The sequence below is a fragment of the Ylistrum balloti genome, unplaced genomic scaffold, assembly GCF_031769215.1.
Source record: "Ylistrum balloti isolate Yb309-2 unplaced genomic scaffold, AGI_CSIRO_Ybal_v1 Utg371328, whole genome shotgun sequence".
In the NCBI taxonomy this organism is placed as follows: Eukaryota; Metazoa; Mollusca; class Bivalvia; order Pectinida; family Pectinidae; genus Ylistrum; species Ylistrum balloti.
In genome coordinates, this window is record NW_026782707.1 from 160,457 (window position 1) to 176,903 (window position 16,447).

A 16,447-nucleotide genomic window follows, 5' to 3' on the forward strand; every position below is an offset into this window, starting at 1 on the left:
GCCCATGTATGAATGTATGAGTTTTGACATCAAACGTTGGCTCACTTTTTTTTTTCTCCTTACCACTTAAGGATGAAACAACTGAAAGTTAAAGTAAAACTGCAACCAAAGTTTTCAGGTAAACTGTATGACTGTATATAGATACTGTTGTTGAATGTCCATATCTCCTGTTTTCTCAGAGCTGGGAGCGTGACTCCATTCCATTCAAGAGTACGATGAAGGTGAAACGCCAACTGGCATCTAGTGGGAACATTTATGTGACACCACCTGTCCTGGTACAGTCGACAGAAGGGGACACTGATAAAGACTTTGATGACTTGCTCTATGCATTAAAGACTGATGGCAGTTACACTGCTAGTGATGTCAACAGTCTGGACTCTGACAAAATATCAGAAATATCCAGTAAAGTAGATAAATATGAAATGCGAAGAATATCCATTGCAGATACACATTTATGAATTTCATTTAATATTTTGTATAACTTGTATGTTGAGGAATTAATATCTTTTATGGTCAAAATATCAAAAGTTTGCTTGAAACTAGTCTGATTTTGTGCAATATTAACTCAGTTTTCAAATTATCATGATATTTAAGGTGTCGCAAGTCAATCCTGCATTGGCTGGTTTTAAAGTACATAAAAATTCAGCTGCTTTCATTAAAGCAAGTGATCTCAAATATATTCCATCATTTTCCTTTTTTTAGTCAACTCATTTTATTGAAGGCTAAAACCAAAGTTAAAATGAAGTTAAATTCCTGAAGGTGGTCAGTTCTACGATAAAATGTACAAGTAGGAATAAGGCATTAGAGAGAAAATAGAATACCTGGTAGTTTAAACAGTAATAGATTGTATTGTATGGACTGGTTAACTGGTAAATCATTTAGTCCAACATCTTTAGTAACCAGCAGTCCAACACTTTTAAGCTTAATGTGATATATGTTTAGTGTGATATGTGGTGCAGTATTTTAAATTATTGTGTTTTTGTTTCATGCCATATTTTGCAAAAAATGAAGTAGACCATGTTTGATATTCATTTAATTTATTTGGCAAATATTGCAATAGACCAACAGTAGATATATATATATCAGGGTAGACCTGATTATGTTCTTTAGCTATTAAATTGTGGCTGCATAATTTTAAATTGAACACAGGACATAGTTTCAAGATTTATGCAATATATTTTCAATGTTACAACCATTCACACAACACATGTTATGTCAAAACTTGTTAAGGATATGTACCATGTTGTTTGTATATATTGGGTTTTATAACTATTATTTCACAATGTCAGCTGTATATTGTCTCTACATTGTCATTTATATTCTTCATACATCATTATTTTGATGCTCAATATATACAATATTGTCAAAAATTTACAATAAAATTTCTATAAAGAGAACCTGTATTAACTGTATAAATTAATCATACATCAATCACAAACAACCGGACTATAACAGAGATAATATCACAGACTTAACCTTAAGCACTGTAAACTCAGCTGGTTTGTCACATAAATAGCACTACAGTATACAGCACCTCGGGTCTATTCCATCAACCACATCTTGCAGCTTTCCAACATGGCACCTCTTCTGGATCTGCTTATCAATGTAATTTCAACATCCCACACTCAAAGTCTCTTTCGTCATAGAGGAATGTTTTAACATCTTTGTGCTCACAGCTACAAAGAGAGAAAAAAATTGAAACTAGACATTTAAAAACTTGACAACAATCTTCATGCATTAAGTTAGAAGTTAACAACAAGAGAGATTCTGAAGGATCTTTGTGTAAACCATTATATGACAATCATTGTTTCTTTATCAGCAAGATCTTTTCCCTTCTTTGCTCTTATTTTTTTTTTCTCTGACACTCCTAAAAATTGATCCTGCATAAAGATGAACCATGGGAAACCAACATAAAATTGTAGAACAATTGGTCCTGCCCTTTCCAAGAAATAACAGAAAAATGGCTGCTGCCATTTTGTTTTCCTTGTCAGAAAATTAAACATGCTACAACAGGTCATGGAAAACCTACAAAAAAACTTTGAAAATAATCAACAAGCACTTCTCTACTGATGAGAACATACATCAATGGTGGTGGGCTATATGTACAGATGTATAGATATACAAGTGTGAAATTCCTTAGTTTATCTGCCTAAGTAACAGCTGTACAAGAACCACAGGGGAGGACTGGTTATGGTTTCTAAGGCATGGAAATATATTTCATTACATATGTTTAATTAAAGCTTACCAATACCTACACCAGTACAATGGAACAAATTAATATCATATCCCACTAAAAAGATATGAAGTGTGAATATCTGATGAAAACCGGTGTCTTTTGCTGGTAAGTTTTATCAGATATTTATACTGAAGTGGCCCTACCTTTGACGTAGCAGACTTCTGCATCTACTCCTAGGGTTATCAGGTAGCTCAGCCACAGAATCTGTTTATGAGAGAGGCGATCTCCTGGACCCTTCACTTCACAGATCTGAAAATAGGCATGTACATTTTACAGGAGATTAATGAAGTATGTTAATTTTATGATTACACATATTATCAAATTATTTCATGATTTGAGGTTCGTTAATGACAGAGAATTTGTATGCAAACTATCTACATAACCAAAATATGATTTCATATCTGGAAACAAGAATTCCTGGAAACACATGTCATCCCTGATTTAACTATAAAACAACATAAAACCAAAATACATGAAATCCCATCATAAATGTTCTCATTTCATAGCTAAATAGCATTATTTTATATTTCAAATTGCATTTATTTAATAATATTGAAAGTATTTAAATAAAATAAGACCTTAAGTACTCTGCTGCCACAATTCAAAGTTAAACTAACTAGGAAACCTCTGATTGGTCCATCGGTCTTAATCCCAGTGGACAGAATGGATTATTGATTTAAAGGTGTAAAGCTCTTCTGTGATGACAAGTTTGCATTTTACTTAGAGTTAAAACTTTCAGACTAACACAAAACGATCACCAATCAAGTTGGCTTTCAGACACACAGGATAAGTCATTAATCCACATGTATTACAGCAAGCAAAACAGAACTTGAACCAACCTTGACAGTTTTATTACTAGTATTCCACAGCGTCAGATCGGGAAATCCACCTCTGGTCTGACGAGGGTTACAGGCATATCTCTCCAGGATACCAGCGATCACCTTCCCTCCAAAACATGACACTAGGCCCTGTGGGCAAAGCAGATTCAGCTCACAAACTACACACACCACATTGTTGATGATATTTACATTAATTATGTTAAGACCTGAACAATCAAAATTGTCTGGTAAAACAACAAGATGGATTCAATGCAAACCAGGGAAATACAGGATTATATAGTACATGACTTTTTGATAGATTTTTACACTTAATGCAGAAAACACTGAATCTTTTCCTAGTTGACTGTATGCTTTATCATTAACAAGAATTCCACAGAAGCTGATGTGTTGCCTTCCCAGCAAGGTTTGTGGAGAAGAGTTTTATGGAACAATAGCCATAGATATTCATTGTATTTAGTCCATTAATATAATTTGTTTGTTTGTTTGAGATGTGATAAGTTAACTTGTAGATTAGATGTATAGTGTTGTAGGGAACTGAAACCCGAGGATAGATTCGTATATCAAAATTACGCGAAGAAATAGAATTCAAAAAAAAAATACTGATTTGTTCCAAATACGGCAGGAGCAGTGGCAACCCACCCCAAGCAAGACCCTTTGGAAAGGAAGCATAGTATGAAGTTTGAGTCTAATTGTCCAAAGAAAAACCAAGTTCTAGCATGAAAAACAATTTCCTATATATGGTAACACTGTCCTTGACCTTCAGATCTCTATAGCAATCCAAAACAAGCACTTTCTGTAAGGAAGCACTATTTGAAGTTTGATTTTGATCGGCCAAAGGGAACTGAAGTTATGAAAAAACAATTTACTATTTGTAATAACAATGACCTTGACCTTTGACCTTTTGACATCAATAGCAATCCCAAGCAAGCACTTTTGGTAAGGAAGCACTGTATGAGGTTTGAGGTAGATTGGCCAAAGTGTACTGTGAAAAAAACAATTTACTATTTACAGTAACGGTGAACTCAAGTTATTGCATAAAAAACCTTTGTGCGGATGACAGTGCCGCCACCGACAGAGTAATACCTACGAGGGGTATATGTTGCCTTTGGCAGGTGACACAAAAAAATGATAAAGTACAAGATAGATATCAGAGATACTTGTGACCAATATCTTGCTACTGAAATAACAATGCCAAAATCTTAAGTTTCTTGGCTATACTGTGGACAGACAGCTCTCCTACCTTTACATGGTCAACACCTGAGAAACGGTCCCAGTTCATGCCACCCGACTCTCCCTCATGGTGTTCCCAGACATCAGAAACCATCTGGTGTAGCTCCTGGAAAAATACATCAATATCTGGTCACTTAATGGTCAATAGTACCATAATGAAAGCCACTCATATTTCCTTATGATTTAAAGCTCTTCGGAAGCAAAGCCAACTTTCATTCCATTTTAATAAAAGCAGTAAAAATTACTTAATACAATATTTGATTTTTCATGAAAACCATGAAATGAAGAATCTGTGGAAAATAACGTTTGCAGAATTAAGGAAAAGATAATCAAAATCAAGAAACATCCTGATTGCAAACTGCATGTAATATGGCACCATCAATGATTTGTTAAGCAAACATCAATACTTAATGATGACTACTGTAAAGTAAATGGTACAAATACCTCCTCTGAACTTCGCTTTAGTTTTTCCAATCGTTTATCAATCATGTGCTGACGACTGGCATAAAAATGATCACTGTGAAGGTCTAGTGGCATACTCTGATAGGCAGAGTGGAAGGCATCGGGAATGTCACAATAGATCACGTCCCAGAAAAACAGCATAAACAGACTGCTAACAGTACCTCCTTCTGCATGTAAACCTGACAAAAGGAATGATGTTTTACACTGTATAATTATGTTCTTTATTCAGAGGTCAGTTTCATACTTTCAAATCCAAACGTATTCAGTTCAGTCACTAGAATTACTATGTGTAGGGTGAGGTACCAACCATGAATATCAGATTTTGTGAAAATAGTCTGGGCAATAACCAGTAGACAGCAGAAACATGGATAATTTCAGTAGAACTTAACTCTGTAGCAGGATAATACAGACATTCTTTTCTCTGTGTCCTTGCTTGACCTTTAGATTAATTACAATACATAGGTATGGTTGTATCTCAATGTATCAATTGTTATTCAATACCAGAAGGGATCTTGGCACTTCTCGAGATAGAGTGATAGTACTTACCATCTGTATAGCCATTCTGAAGGTAGTGTTCCAGTACAAGCTGTTCTACACCACAAAATGTCAGGTTGTCTGGGTCCTCTGAACCTGGTGTAGACATCAGGAAGCGAAACCTTGCTCCCGGAACATTGTCTGGTAACACTTTACCATCCAGAAACACCTGCACAACAAAAAATCAAATTTACATAACATCAGTATTCCAGGCATACCTCCGATATAGAATAATCACGTTAACACAGGATTGGCAATCCAAATTATACTTAAGTTTAGATTCTGAGAGTAATTAGAATTAATCTTTGAAAAGAGTAAAACCTCATCCAAAAAATAAAATATTTCTAGATATATAAACATCAGGTTAAATTTCAATTTTCCAAGGCATCAAAAAAATAAAATATTTCTAGATATATAAACATCAGGTTAAATTTCAATTTTCCAAGGCATCAAAAAAATAAAATATTTCTAGATATATAAACATCAGGTTAAATTTCAATTTTCCAAGGCATCAAAAAAATAAAATATTTCTAGATATATAAACATCAGGTTAAATTTCAATTTTCCATGGCATCAAAAAAATAAAATATTTCTAGATATATAAACATCAGGTTAAATTTCAATTTTCCATGGCATCAAAAAAATAAAATATTTCTAGATATATAAACATCAGGTTAAATTTCAATTTTCCAAGGCATCAAAAAAATAAAATATTTCTAGATATATAAACATCAGGTTAAATTTCAATTTTCCATGGCATCAAAAAAATAAAATATTTCTAGATATATAAACATCAGGTTAAATTTCAATTTTCCATGGCATCAAAAAAATAAAATATTTCTAGATATATAAACATCAGGTTAAATTTCAATTTTCCATGGCATCAAAAAAATAAAATATTTCTAGATATATAAACATCAGGTTAAATTTCAATTTTCCATGGCATCAAAAAAATAAAATATTTCTAGATATATAAACATCAGGTTAAATTTCAATTTTCCAAGGCATCAAAAAAATAAAATATTTCTAGATATATAAACATCAGGTTAAATTTCAATTTTCCAAGGCATCAAAAAAATAAAATATTTCTAGATATATAAACATCAGGTTAAATTTCAATTTTCCATGGCATCAAAAAAATAAAATATTTCTAGATATATAAACATCAGGTTAAATTTCAATTTTCCATGGCATCAAAAAAATAAAATATTTCTAGATATATAAACATCAGGTTAAATTTCAATTTTCCAAGGCATCAAAAAAATAAAATATTTCTAGATATATAAACATCAGGTTAAATTTCAATTTTCCAAGGCATCAAAAAAATAAAATATTTCTAGATATATAAACATCAGGTTAAATTTCAATTTTCCAAGGCATCAAAAAAATAAAATATTTCTAGATATATAAACATCAGGTTAAATTTCAATTTTCCATGGCATCAAAAAAATAAAATATTTCTAGATATATAAACATCAGGTTAAATTTCAATTTTCCATGGCATCAAAAAAATAAAATATTTCTAGATATATAAACATCAGGTTAAATTTCAATTTTCCATGGCATCAAAAAAATAAAATATTTCTAGATATATAAACATCAGGTTAAATTTCAATTTTCCATGGCATCAAAAAAATAAAATATTTCTAGATATATAAACATCAGGTTAAATTTCAATTTTCCAAGGCATCAAAAAAATAAAATATTTCTAGATATATAAACATCAGGTTAAATTTCAATTTTCCAAGGCATCAAAAAAATAAAATATTTCTAGATATATAAACATCAGGTTAAATTTCAATTTTCCATGGCATCAAAAAAATAAAATATTTCTAGATATATAAACATCAGGTTAAATTTCAATTTTCCATGGCATCAAAAAAATAAAATATTTCTAGATATATAAACATCAGGTTAAATTTCAATTTTCCAAGGCATCAAAAAAATAAAATATTTCTAGATATATAAACATCAGGTTAAATTTCAATTTTCCAAGGCATCAAAAAAATAAAATATTTCTAGATATATAAACATCAGGTTAAATTTCAATTTTCCAAGGCATCAAAAAAATAAAATATTTCTAGATATATAAACATCAGGTTAAATTTCAATTTTCCAAGGCATCAAAAAAATAAAATATTTCTAGATATATAAACATCAGGTTAAATTTCAATTTTCCATGGCTTGATGCAGCTTTATTTTTTAATAATTCAGAACTTTATAAACACACATCAGAAAAGTAAGAAAAATAACTTTATTCTTTTGTCAGAAAATCAGTTATTATAAGTCGTTGTGATACAAGATCAAATTTGTTCTCCTTTACATTAGAAATACCCAAATCTCTATTTGTTCTATACCTCAGGGAATTCCACGACTGGTTCATGGTGAAAGGTGACAAGCTGTTCTTTAAATTTTGACTTGGGAGCAGAGCAGATTTTCTCTGCCCTTTGAAACAAAGCCAATCTGTGTCCTGTTTTGACATACTTGTCTTCGAGGCCTTCCTTAACACACTTCAGCGTCTGAGTCGAGAAGGGAGATATTGTTAAGTACTATGCAGTAAGTTTTATAAAATCATTGTACATAAACTAATGACTTTAAAAATGAATACGATACATAAATAAACGAATGAAGTTACTTGCTAATGACTTGACCTTGGACTTCTGAAAAAAATGAATACGATATTGGCTTACATGATGGAATTGGGATGTGATGTGACACAACATGGCAGGATAGAACATATATGTGGAATTTGTCTATATGCTCCCCCCACTCTCCCAAATCACAGACAATAACTTTTTTGAGATGCTCGTACCTTAGCTGGCTGTTTGAGGTGAGCATCATAGTTCAGAGCAAGGCGTTCCCACCAGTGGCCACGGTAAGTGACACAGTACATGTGTTGACTCAGCAGTTTCTCCAGGAGTCGGACTGCTTGTGTGTAGTCCTTCCGGCGCTGTAGTACCTCTACTCCCTGATTCATCACCCTCACAAACACCCCACATGCTGTGTAGGACCGCAGAAAATCTGGCAGATTTTGATCATGTCTGTTACAACAAAACAGAACACATTAAGTTCTCACTGTAGCAGAGAAATGACTATTTTTGAAGAAAAGTTTTTATTTTTAATAAAAAATAATTGGTATGAATACAAGGTTGAGAAGACAACAGTCTACCAGAAACAACTCCTCTCTCTCTCCCTTCCTCCCACTCTCCCTCTTTCTCTCTCGCTCTCTCTCTCTCTCTCTTTTTCTCTCTCTATAAGGTTGGGAGGCATGACAACTTACTTTACAACAGTGGGATCCTGTGTCAGTTTGTCATACTCTGCGTATGCTGACTGGTAGATATTGAACGCATGATCAAAGTCTTTCTTCTCTATCTTGGTGAGAATGTCACACTCCATTGTCACAGCATTTGTAAAGCTGAAATGAACATACCAAACAGCAATGAAGATGAATTTATCATTGTGATACAAATTTTTCAGACTTGCAAACTGTTTAATTTTCAATATTAAAGAAATCCTGAGCTTTCTATCAATACAATAACAATAGTGTAACTCTAACATTAATAGTCAATATGTTTGCAGCAACTCTTCTGAATACTCCTGATATGTGAACACCCAAAAATAAATCCCTCACCAAAAATTCACTTGATGTGACAAAAGTATCCCTGTCCTCAAATATAGCACTGTTCTTATAAGTTCTGTACAAAGTTGCTGTTACCTGAGGAAAGTATCCCTGTCCCCAAATATTGCAGTGTTCTTGTACATTCTGTACAAAGTTGTTGTTACCTGAGGAAAGTATCCCTGTCCCCAAATATGGCAGTGTTCTTTTAAGTTCTGGACAAAGTTGCTGTTACCTGAGGAGAGTATCCCTGTCCTCAAATATGGCAGTGTTCTTATAAGTTCTGTACAAAGTTGCTGTTACCTGAGGAAAGTATCCCTGTCCCCAAATATTGCAGTGTTCTTGTACATTCTGTACAAAGTTGTTGTTACCTGAGGAAAGTATCCCTGTCCCCAAATATGGCAGTGTTCTTGTACGTTCTGTACAAAGTTGCTGTTACCTGAGGAAAGTATCCCTGTTACCAAATATAGAAATGCTCTTGTACGTTCTGTACAAAGTTGTTTTTACCTGAGGAAAGTATCCCTGTCCCCAAATATGGCAGTGCTCTTGTTTACTGTATAAGCCGGATACACCACTTTTCCTATGTTTACTTGCAGCATCTGAAACCTATATAATTCCCAGTATATTACTCATTCATCAAACTTGAAATATCTCCAAGTATCAGTCAGCTTTGGAAATAATAAAACAACGATAAACTGGCAACAACTGATTATCTTATACTTAAGGCAGCATGTCCTACTACTCAGTATTGCACCTCCTAGGAAGAAGAGTTCTTATATATGGTCTTGTTCTGCTTTGGAGTGATCTGTAGTTAAAAGTACCTGTGGTATTATTTTTTATAATCAGTGGTTTGTAAATTGACAAGCTGTTGTAAGAACATAAAATTCAAGTGAGAATTGTCTCATTATTGTCTCAATTGTCTGATATAAGCACAAAAATAATAGATTTCAGAACATTTTTTGCTTTATTTTCAACAAGAAAAGCAGGTTCGTAAAAAATTATTATCATTTCACAAGAAATATGGATACTGTTTTTATATAACATTTATCACTCAATCTGATGAACACTTCATAAGTACAATATTAAGCTCCATAATGTAATTCTACCATGTGGCAACCAGCTGAATACAACAGAATACTCGGGCATGCTGGACCTTTTCATAATAAGTTTTTCTTTCATTGTTATGTCTAGTACATTAATTGAGGAAGGGTGTACCGAACCACAGGGATAACAGCTATGGAGTGACCTTGACAATTGAACTTTCTACTCGAAAATCTTTCCGAAGTATGCATCCCCAATAAAGGTTAGTGTGAAGTATGAATTGTCTACAGGAACTTGAGCTATTATCCAGAAATGGTGATGTAAACAGATGTATGGCATGACCGACTGGTAACAGCATTCCAAAATCTCATTCCAATCTTTGATTGGGGGTATAATAAAACTACATAGATCCCTGTTGTGTACCTGTAAAGCAATGGTCTTTTCAAGATGGCTGATATAGATGGCCACAAAATGGAGGTACTCACTTTTAACTGTGAAATCACTGGTTTATTAACACAATCTGACTGGGACAAGTACCACACAAAACTCACAAATACTCAGTAATCGTACTACAGTATTTGTATGGTGCTGTTATGGTTATTAGTAATTGTGAGCTCTTCCCAAATTTGAGCAAAATTCAACATCGGGACAATATTTGCTGTGAGATTTTACTCATATCATACCATTTAAACAGCCTGAGGTTTATTTTCATTGTCAGGAAGCCACTCTAATAATATCCCTATATATAATATGTGAAATTGTATTATTCAGATGAAAATAGATGCGTAGAGCATACCATAATTATTAAAGTCAATTACTGGATAGAATTATGAAAACGGCAAGTGATTCTTGAAGTTTCAACTCCAGTTTGTCAAACAAACAGGACTTCAGCTCATACATACAATTTCAGACAAGACAATGTAGATGCCTCTTATTTTTAGTTTTCCATCCACATAACTCTGCGTTCAACATATATTGACTTACAGCTGTTGTCCCTGGTTACCAGAACCATTGTCTTCATCAAGAATGGTGTCATTTAGAGAGAACAGCATCAACAGCCTGAGAAATATAGTTCTTGGCTCTTCCATCAAGTGTACACAACCTCCAAGTAATTTCTTGGCTCTGTTCGAGGAATATCAGAACATCAATATTAATTCAGTAGAAACATACAAGAATAACTTTGTGAATGTGTTTGGGATTTTGATAGATAAACAGTATAAAGTTTATCAATTGAAATTAAGTTAATGGTTTTCCCTAAACAATTATTTTTAATAACATGTGGGTAATATTTATCAAATCCTTGCAAGTTTATCAATATTTAAGAAGAGGAGAAAACTACAGTGTACTGGAGAAGACACTGAAGGTATACAGTGACACACCTGTTGATCATGGTACTAGAACCCCCACAACCTGCCACCTTGAACATGGAGCCAATGGTGTTCTGTTTACTCTTCTTTATCAACATCTGTATTATATCAGGCTTGTTCTGATTGGTCACATTGATGTGATAGGTCTTAGCTAGAGTTTTCAAATCTCCAGCAGATAAGATGTTCAATGTCACCTGAAGGTCAGTAAGACAATCCGCTGAAACACAGAATCCAGTAGGTTAACTGACAGGGTACATCATTGTTTTTTATTAGCCCTCTATGTCCATAATCATCAGTGTTATTAGCTGTTACATAGAATTAGAGAAATCATGTATCCATCGGTTTCATTCACTGGTTTGTTTCTTCATAAAGAAAAAAGTTAAATGTGTTATGTTATATCTAAAGTGCCCACGAAAACAGACTGATCTAGGCTCATATGTAAAGTAAACATTTTTTAATACTAATTTTGGTGTAGAGATATGAAATATTATACATGAATTCCCAATAACCATCCTTTGTTGTTAATTGATAATTCATGCTTTATTAAGTGTCAATTTTTACTTTAAATTTTGCATATGCATACTTATCCTTTCCTCTGTCACTTATAGTGATTGTAAACTTTACACTTACACTTGTACCTTACAATTTACTGCTATGTAGTGTAATTTTCACAATATGATACTTCAATTCAAGGTATAAAAAGAGTTGAACATCAAAGTCACATGTTGATATCAGTCATTTATGAAACTGATAAGGTTTGATCAAATGATTTACCCATCTGAACAAGGTGATGCTTGGCCAGCTGCATCATAACTGGTGTCAGATCATCGTCTATTTCTGGATACTTTATTCTAGATATTGGTAACCATGCTAACTTTCTGGAGAACAGGCGAATATACAGCTTTTGTGCAGATTCTTAAAAAAGAAAATATTACAAAAGTAGGTGATGAATGAATGTAATAGAACAAAGCAGAAATATTGATATTACTGGTAGTTACAATTAAACAAAATTTAAAACAAAAAATATTTACAAAATATATTCAATATGTTACTGGTACCTGAGCATGTTTGAAATTTTCCAATAAATTTCATATCATCTTCACTGAAAAGCTTCACATAATCAGGTTCCCCCAGCACTGTCGTCATAATCACTTTAAAGTTTTCATGATAATATGGTGTTTTGTACTTCTCCTTTAAATCCTCTCCTACACTGTCTGTTTGACTGTCAGTTGTCATACTGCCTCCCTGACTGTCTTTTGTCTCAATGATTTCCACCAATCCGTCACTAGGAATATTTACTGGTTGAGATTCTTCTTCCTGGCTCTCCCCTTTAACATTTAACTTTTTTTCTTGTTTACCAATGGATATTTTTGTTTTCTTAATTTGGCTTTGTTTTCCAGAAAATTTCTGTTTGTTTGCATTGTCATGTAGCTTTAATTGAGATTTGTTAGATGGAGAAATGTTTCCTGCTGATGAAGGTCTATTTCTAGGTCCCGTTGTATCCTCTACTTCCACTTCAGACTCCTCGCCATCTGTAGGAGTTCCATCTCTGACTCTGGAATATTTCTCACTCTTTGATGTCTTTTTTATTTTGTTTTTACTCTCTGGCTTGATTTTAAGATGGTCTACAAATGAACTGCTCTTTTTTTCAGTTTCTTTGCTTATTTGCTTTTTCAGAGATTTAGTGTGGTTTCTTTTCTTTTTGTCTTCCGTCACAAAATCATCATCACTCTCTGATATCTTTCTTTTCCGTAGAGACAGTTGTAAAGACTTCCTGGTTGATGATTTCCCATACTTGACATTACAAGTATTCTCCTTTTGTGATGGAGATTCTTCATTGTCACCAGCTTCATTTTCTGTTTCATCATCAACTTTCACCATTTCATCTTGAAATATTTTCTTTGAAACAGATTTCTTGAGATGTAATCTTGAAGAACTTCTACGTTTTTTAATGAAAGGAGATACAGATTCTGGGAGAGTTGCTTTCAAATCACCTTTATTTTCAGTTTTTTGAAAATATTTACTTTCTACTTCAATGACTGTGACATCATCAGAATCAGTGTCAACACTAGGATTGTCCTGCTGGACATTGCATGAGATGCCTGAAGAAGGTTTTGACACTCCAGCAGTCTGCTGTTTAAACATGGCTGTTATGGTCTGAACACCTTTTGGTGGTGGAGATTTTTTCAGTTTCTGTTTTCCCCATTTCTTAGGACTCTTCCCTATCCCTTTTGGCTTCATGTTTTCTGAGTGAGAAAAAAATAAAGCAGTTGAAAAGATCTAACATGATGCAATGTAAAGACCAAAAAATGGAACTGCAAAGTTATGGCTGCTGCTATTTTCATGGTATGTACACAAACATTAATTGCTGCAAGCAACATGTTATAAAAAAAAATGTGCTTTTAATGTTAACTTTTAATTCTAAGGTACAGAATATAGTGGTATGTCTGGGCGGTGTGGGATAGGGGTCTGCCAAAAGGATTGTAATCAAGACAATATAATTCACTATCTACAAAAACTTTATTTCACTGCATCGTTTCAATCTCAGCTGATCAGTCTTCACCTGAGGTTACATGTACCTAGACCAACACTTAAACCAACTGAGCAGTTGTAGTGTTGGGTTTAATTCTGAACGAACTCAACATCTCAACCAAATACACTAAATTCAATTTGATGTATCATCTTGAAAATTAAATATCAATAAAATCATTGCATTTCAAAATTTTGTTGTTCACATGGTTGTAAATTACAAAGATGTCTCATCTTGGCTTTCCATGGAAATCTCAACCTAATTAAGGACCTGTTTCACCCACCTTGCTTTTTTTTCTGACGCCAGTTTTAAACTTTTATTCAAGTTTGTAGTCTGGTCTGTAGATAAGGAGAAAATCTAGACTCCATTACAGATGTTATGATCCTCGTAAATGGAGGATTCCACCACAGTCAAAATGTGCAAGGTCTGGAACAGAAAAATGAAAGGAAAAAAAGAGAATGAGAGGCTGCATCGTCTAGTTCACATCTAAAATTGTTTACATTTTGAATAAATGTCAGTTAAGAATGTACACAAAATGAAAATGAACCTTTATTTCATTTAATTGACATGATTATTTAACAATCAGCATAAACTCTAGATCTGTGAAGCTTTTATCATGACGTTACCAAGGGAACAAATGTTGTTTTGGATGATAGAGGAACACAGGAAGGGGAAAACCAAGGTCACATTGGTAGAGAACAACTAACCCATCAGATGTTATACCCAACACCAGTCATCTCAAACATATGATCAAGGTGGAAGTAGTCTGAAGCTCAATCTTGATTGCACAAATCCTGACAGTCATACTGTCAGTGCATGTAATGTCATACCTGGGAGAACACCTTGACGCAGATTTGTGTCCATGCCAGTCACTTACCTGTTATCATAACTGGACACACGTGTTATTTACCGGTATATTTGCTCACCTAAGCAAGAGAGTGGATACCGTAATTATAAACTCTGATGTGTGATTACATAGTAAGTACGTTTGGATATGGATATATGGAGCTACAAAACAACGATCATTTCACCTCAAATGAGACTGATTTACCACTAAATTACATTTTTGTTTTCATTTATAAAGCTAAACTACTGGAGCATCACAACGATCATACATCAGTTCTTGAAAAATACATGGAATCATTAGGCGTGCAGAATCACCCTACGATACATGTAGCTTTTCGAACAATCTGATGATGAATGCATATTCAACAGTATTTCATATCTGAAGGCCGACATTAACGTTTCGCCAACAGCCGACAGTTTTCAGCCTTAAATTCAATTAGATTAGATTATCCATGTCTATTACATCGGATGAAAATTTTGCATACACGCAACAATTTGCAATTGGTGTTCCGAATGGTCCAAATAAACTTGGCGCTATTGAAAAATATTAAAAACATCTGTGTCACAATTACTCTTTGAACAAGAGGCTTCCACAGGAAGCACATAACTAACCCAGATACACAAGGAGTATATAACTTATAAACCAATTCTGGTCGGCCACGGATTATTACCATATTAACTCCAAAAGACGCCATATGTGAGGCGATCTATATGCATGCAAGCAAATCCTAATTGTTCATTAAAGTTCAAGACTAATTATTTTTTAAAGATTATTCAAACATTAATCATTTCTTAAATGTTCCTTGTAAATCATATTGGGACAATTAATATAAAATTTATTTTAACAGACTGTCCACACATTAACGAAATATCTCAGAGTTATTTCACTTCACTTTTCTGTCCCAAATACCAGATCTCTTGCTGTATCAATACATGTCAGGATGACATCACAATAATCAATTACAGATATCAGTACATGAACACTTTGTATGTGAATTACTATGTACTTGCTTTGTAGTAATGATAATCAATTACAGATATATGATTCACCCACTTCAGAGTTATAAAGATTACCAATTAATTTACAATGAAGGTCAAACAACATTCCAGGTTAAGTCGTCTACACAGAATTATAAAATTAGTTCATCAATTTATATTTGCCTTTTCATAAACAATGACAAAAACAAAACTGTTTTGTTACACAATTATGATATATAATTTTGAAATGAAATTTTAAGAAACAACATTTAATTATTGAAATCTATTTTGTATTTACAAATTGTAAGTGTTAGGAAATGCTATAGCTTCAAGCTTTTAATTCAAATCTGATTTCAGGAAAATAATTTAAAAGCTTTTCATTAGCGATTTCCAAAATTTATTTTTATGAGAAAGTACTATCTATCTGTAGTACATGAGCCATTATACACATTGTGTTGATACATTTATATAATAATGTTAGTATCATGTTGTTTATCAAAAGAAATCCAAAACACATTTCATTAAAATATACATAAATTTATTCAAATGTAACAAAAAAATATAGTTTTGTTGAACAATCAATAAATCAACAAGTTGTTTTATTTACAATCACATTGTATATTAGAAAATATCTTGTTACTTCGAAAGTTCTGACTAAAGTAATAGAAATGATATATGTTTTCATTTTTTCACCTACAGTAATTACACATGTAATTGCTAGCACATATTTTTTAATCAGGCATTAATTAGAATGAACTTTATAATTCA

The 16,447-nt window shown here is 33.0% G+C and overlaps 2 protein-coding genes across 2 annotated transcripts in view; one reads left to right on the forward strand and one right to left on the reverse strand.

Moving 5' to 3' along the window:
* LOC132562018 (adhesion G-protein coupled receptor V1-like) overlaps window positions 1-1,341 on the forward strand; it is a 111,884-nt gene extending 110,543 nt beyond the window's left edge. Inside the window, exon 103 of the mRNA XM_060226741.1 lies at window positions 180-1,341. Within this exon, the coding sequence (XP_060082724.1) occupies window positions 180-458 (279 nt within the window). The 3' untranslated portion in view covers window positions 459-1,341. The remainder of the gene's footprint in view (window positions 1-179) is intronic.
* Window positions 1,050-14,215, reverse strand: LOC132562041 (fanconi-associated nuclease 1-like). Its single transcript, XM_060226763.1, has 15 exons — window positions 14,139-14,215; window positions 12,384-13,571; window positions 12,100-12,240; window positions 11,338-11,542; window positions 10,943-11,080; window positions 9,425-9,523; window positions 8,582-8,716; window positions 8,114-8,342; window positions 7,659-7,820; window positions 5,314-5,470; window positions 4,750-4,946; window positions 4,316-4,411; window positions 3,076-3,204; window positions 2,380-2,485; window positions 1,050-1,676 (listed from the first exon to the last, which is right to left on the reverse strand). The coding sequence occupies exons 2-15, from the start codon at window positions 13,564-13,566 to the stop codon at window positions 1,612-1,614; spliced, it is 3,042 nt and encodes a 1,013-aa protein (XP_060082746.1). The 5' UTR covers window positions 13,567-13,571; window positions 14,139-14,215; the 3' UTR covers window positions 1,050-1,611.
* Between the last annotated feature and the right edge of the window lie 2,232 nt (window positions 14,216-16,447).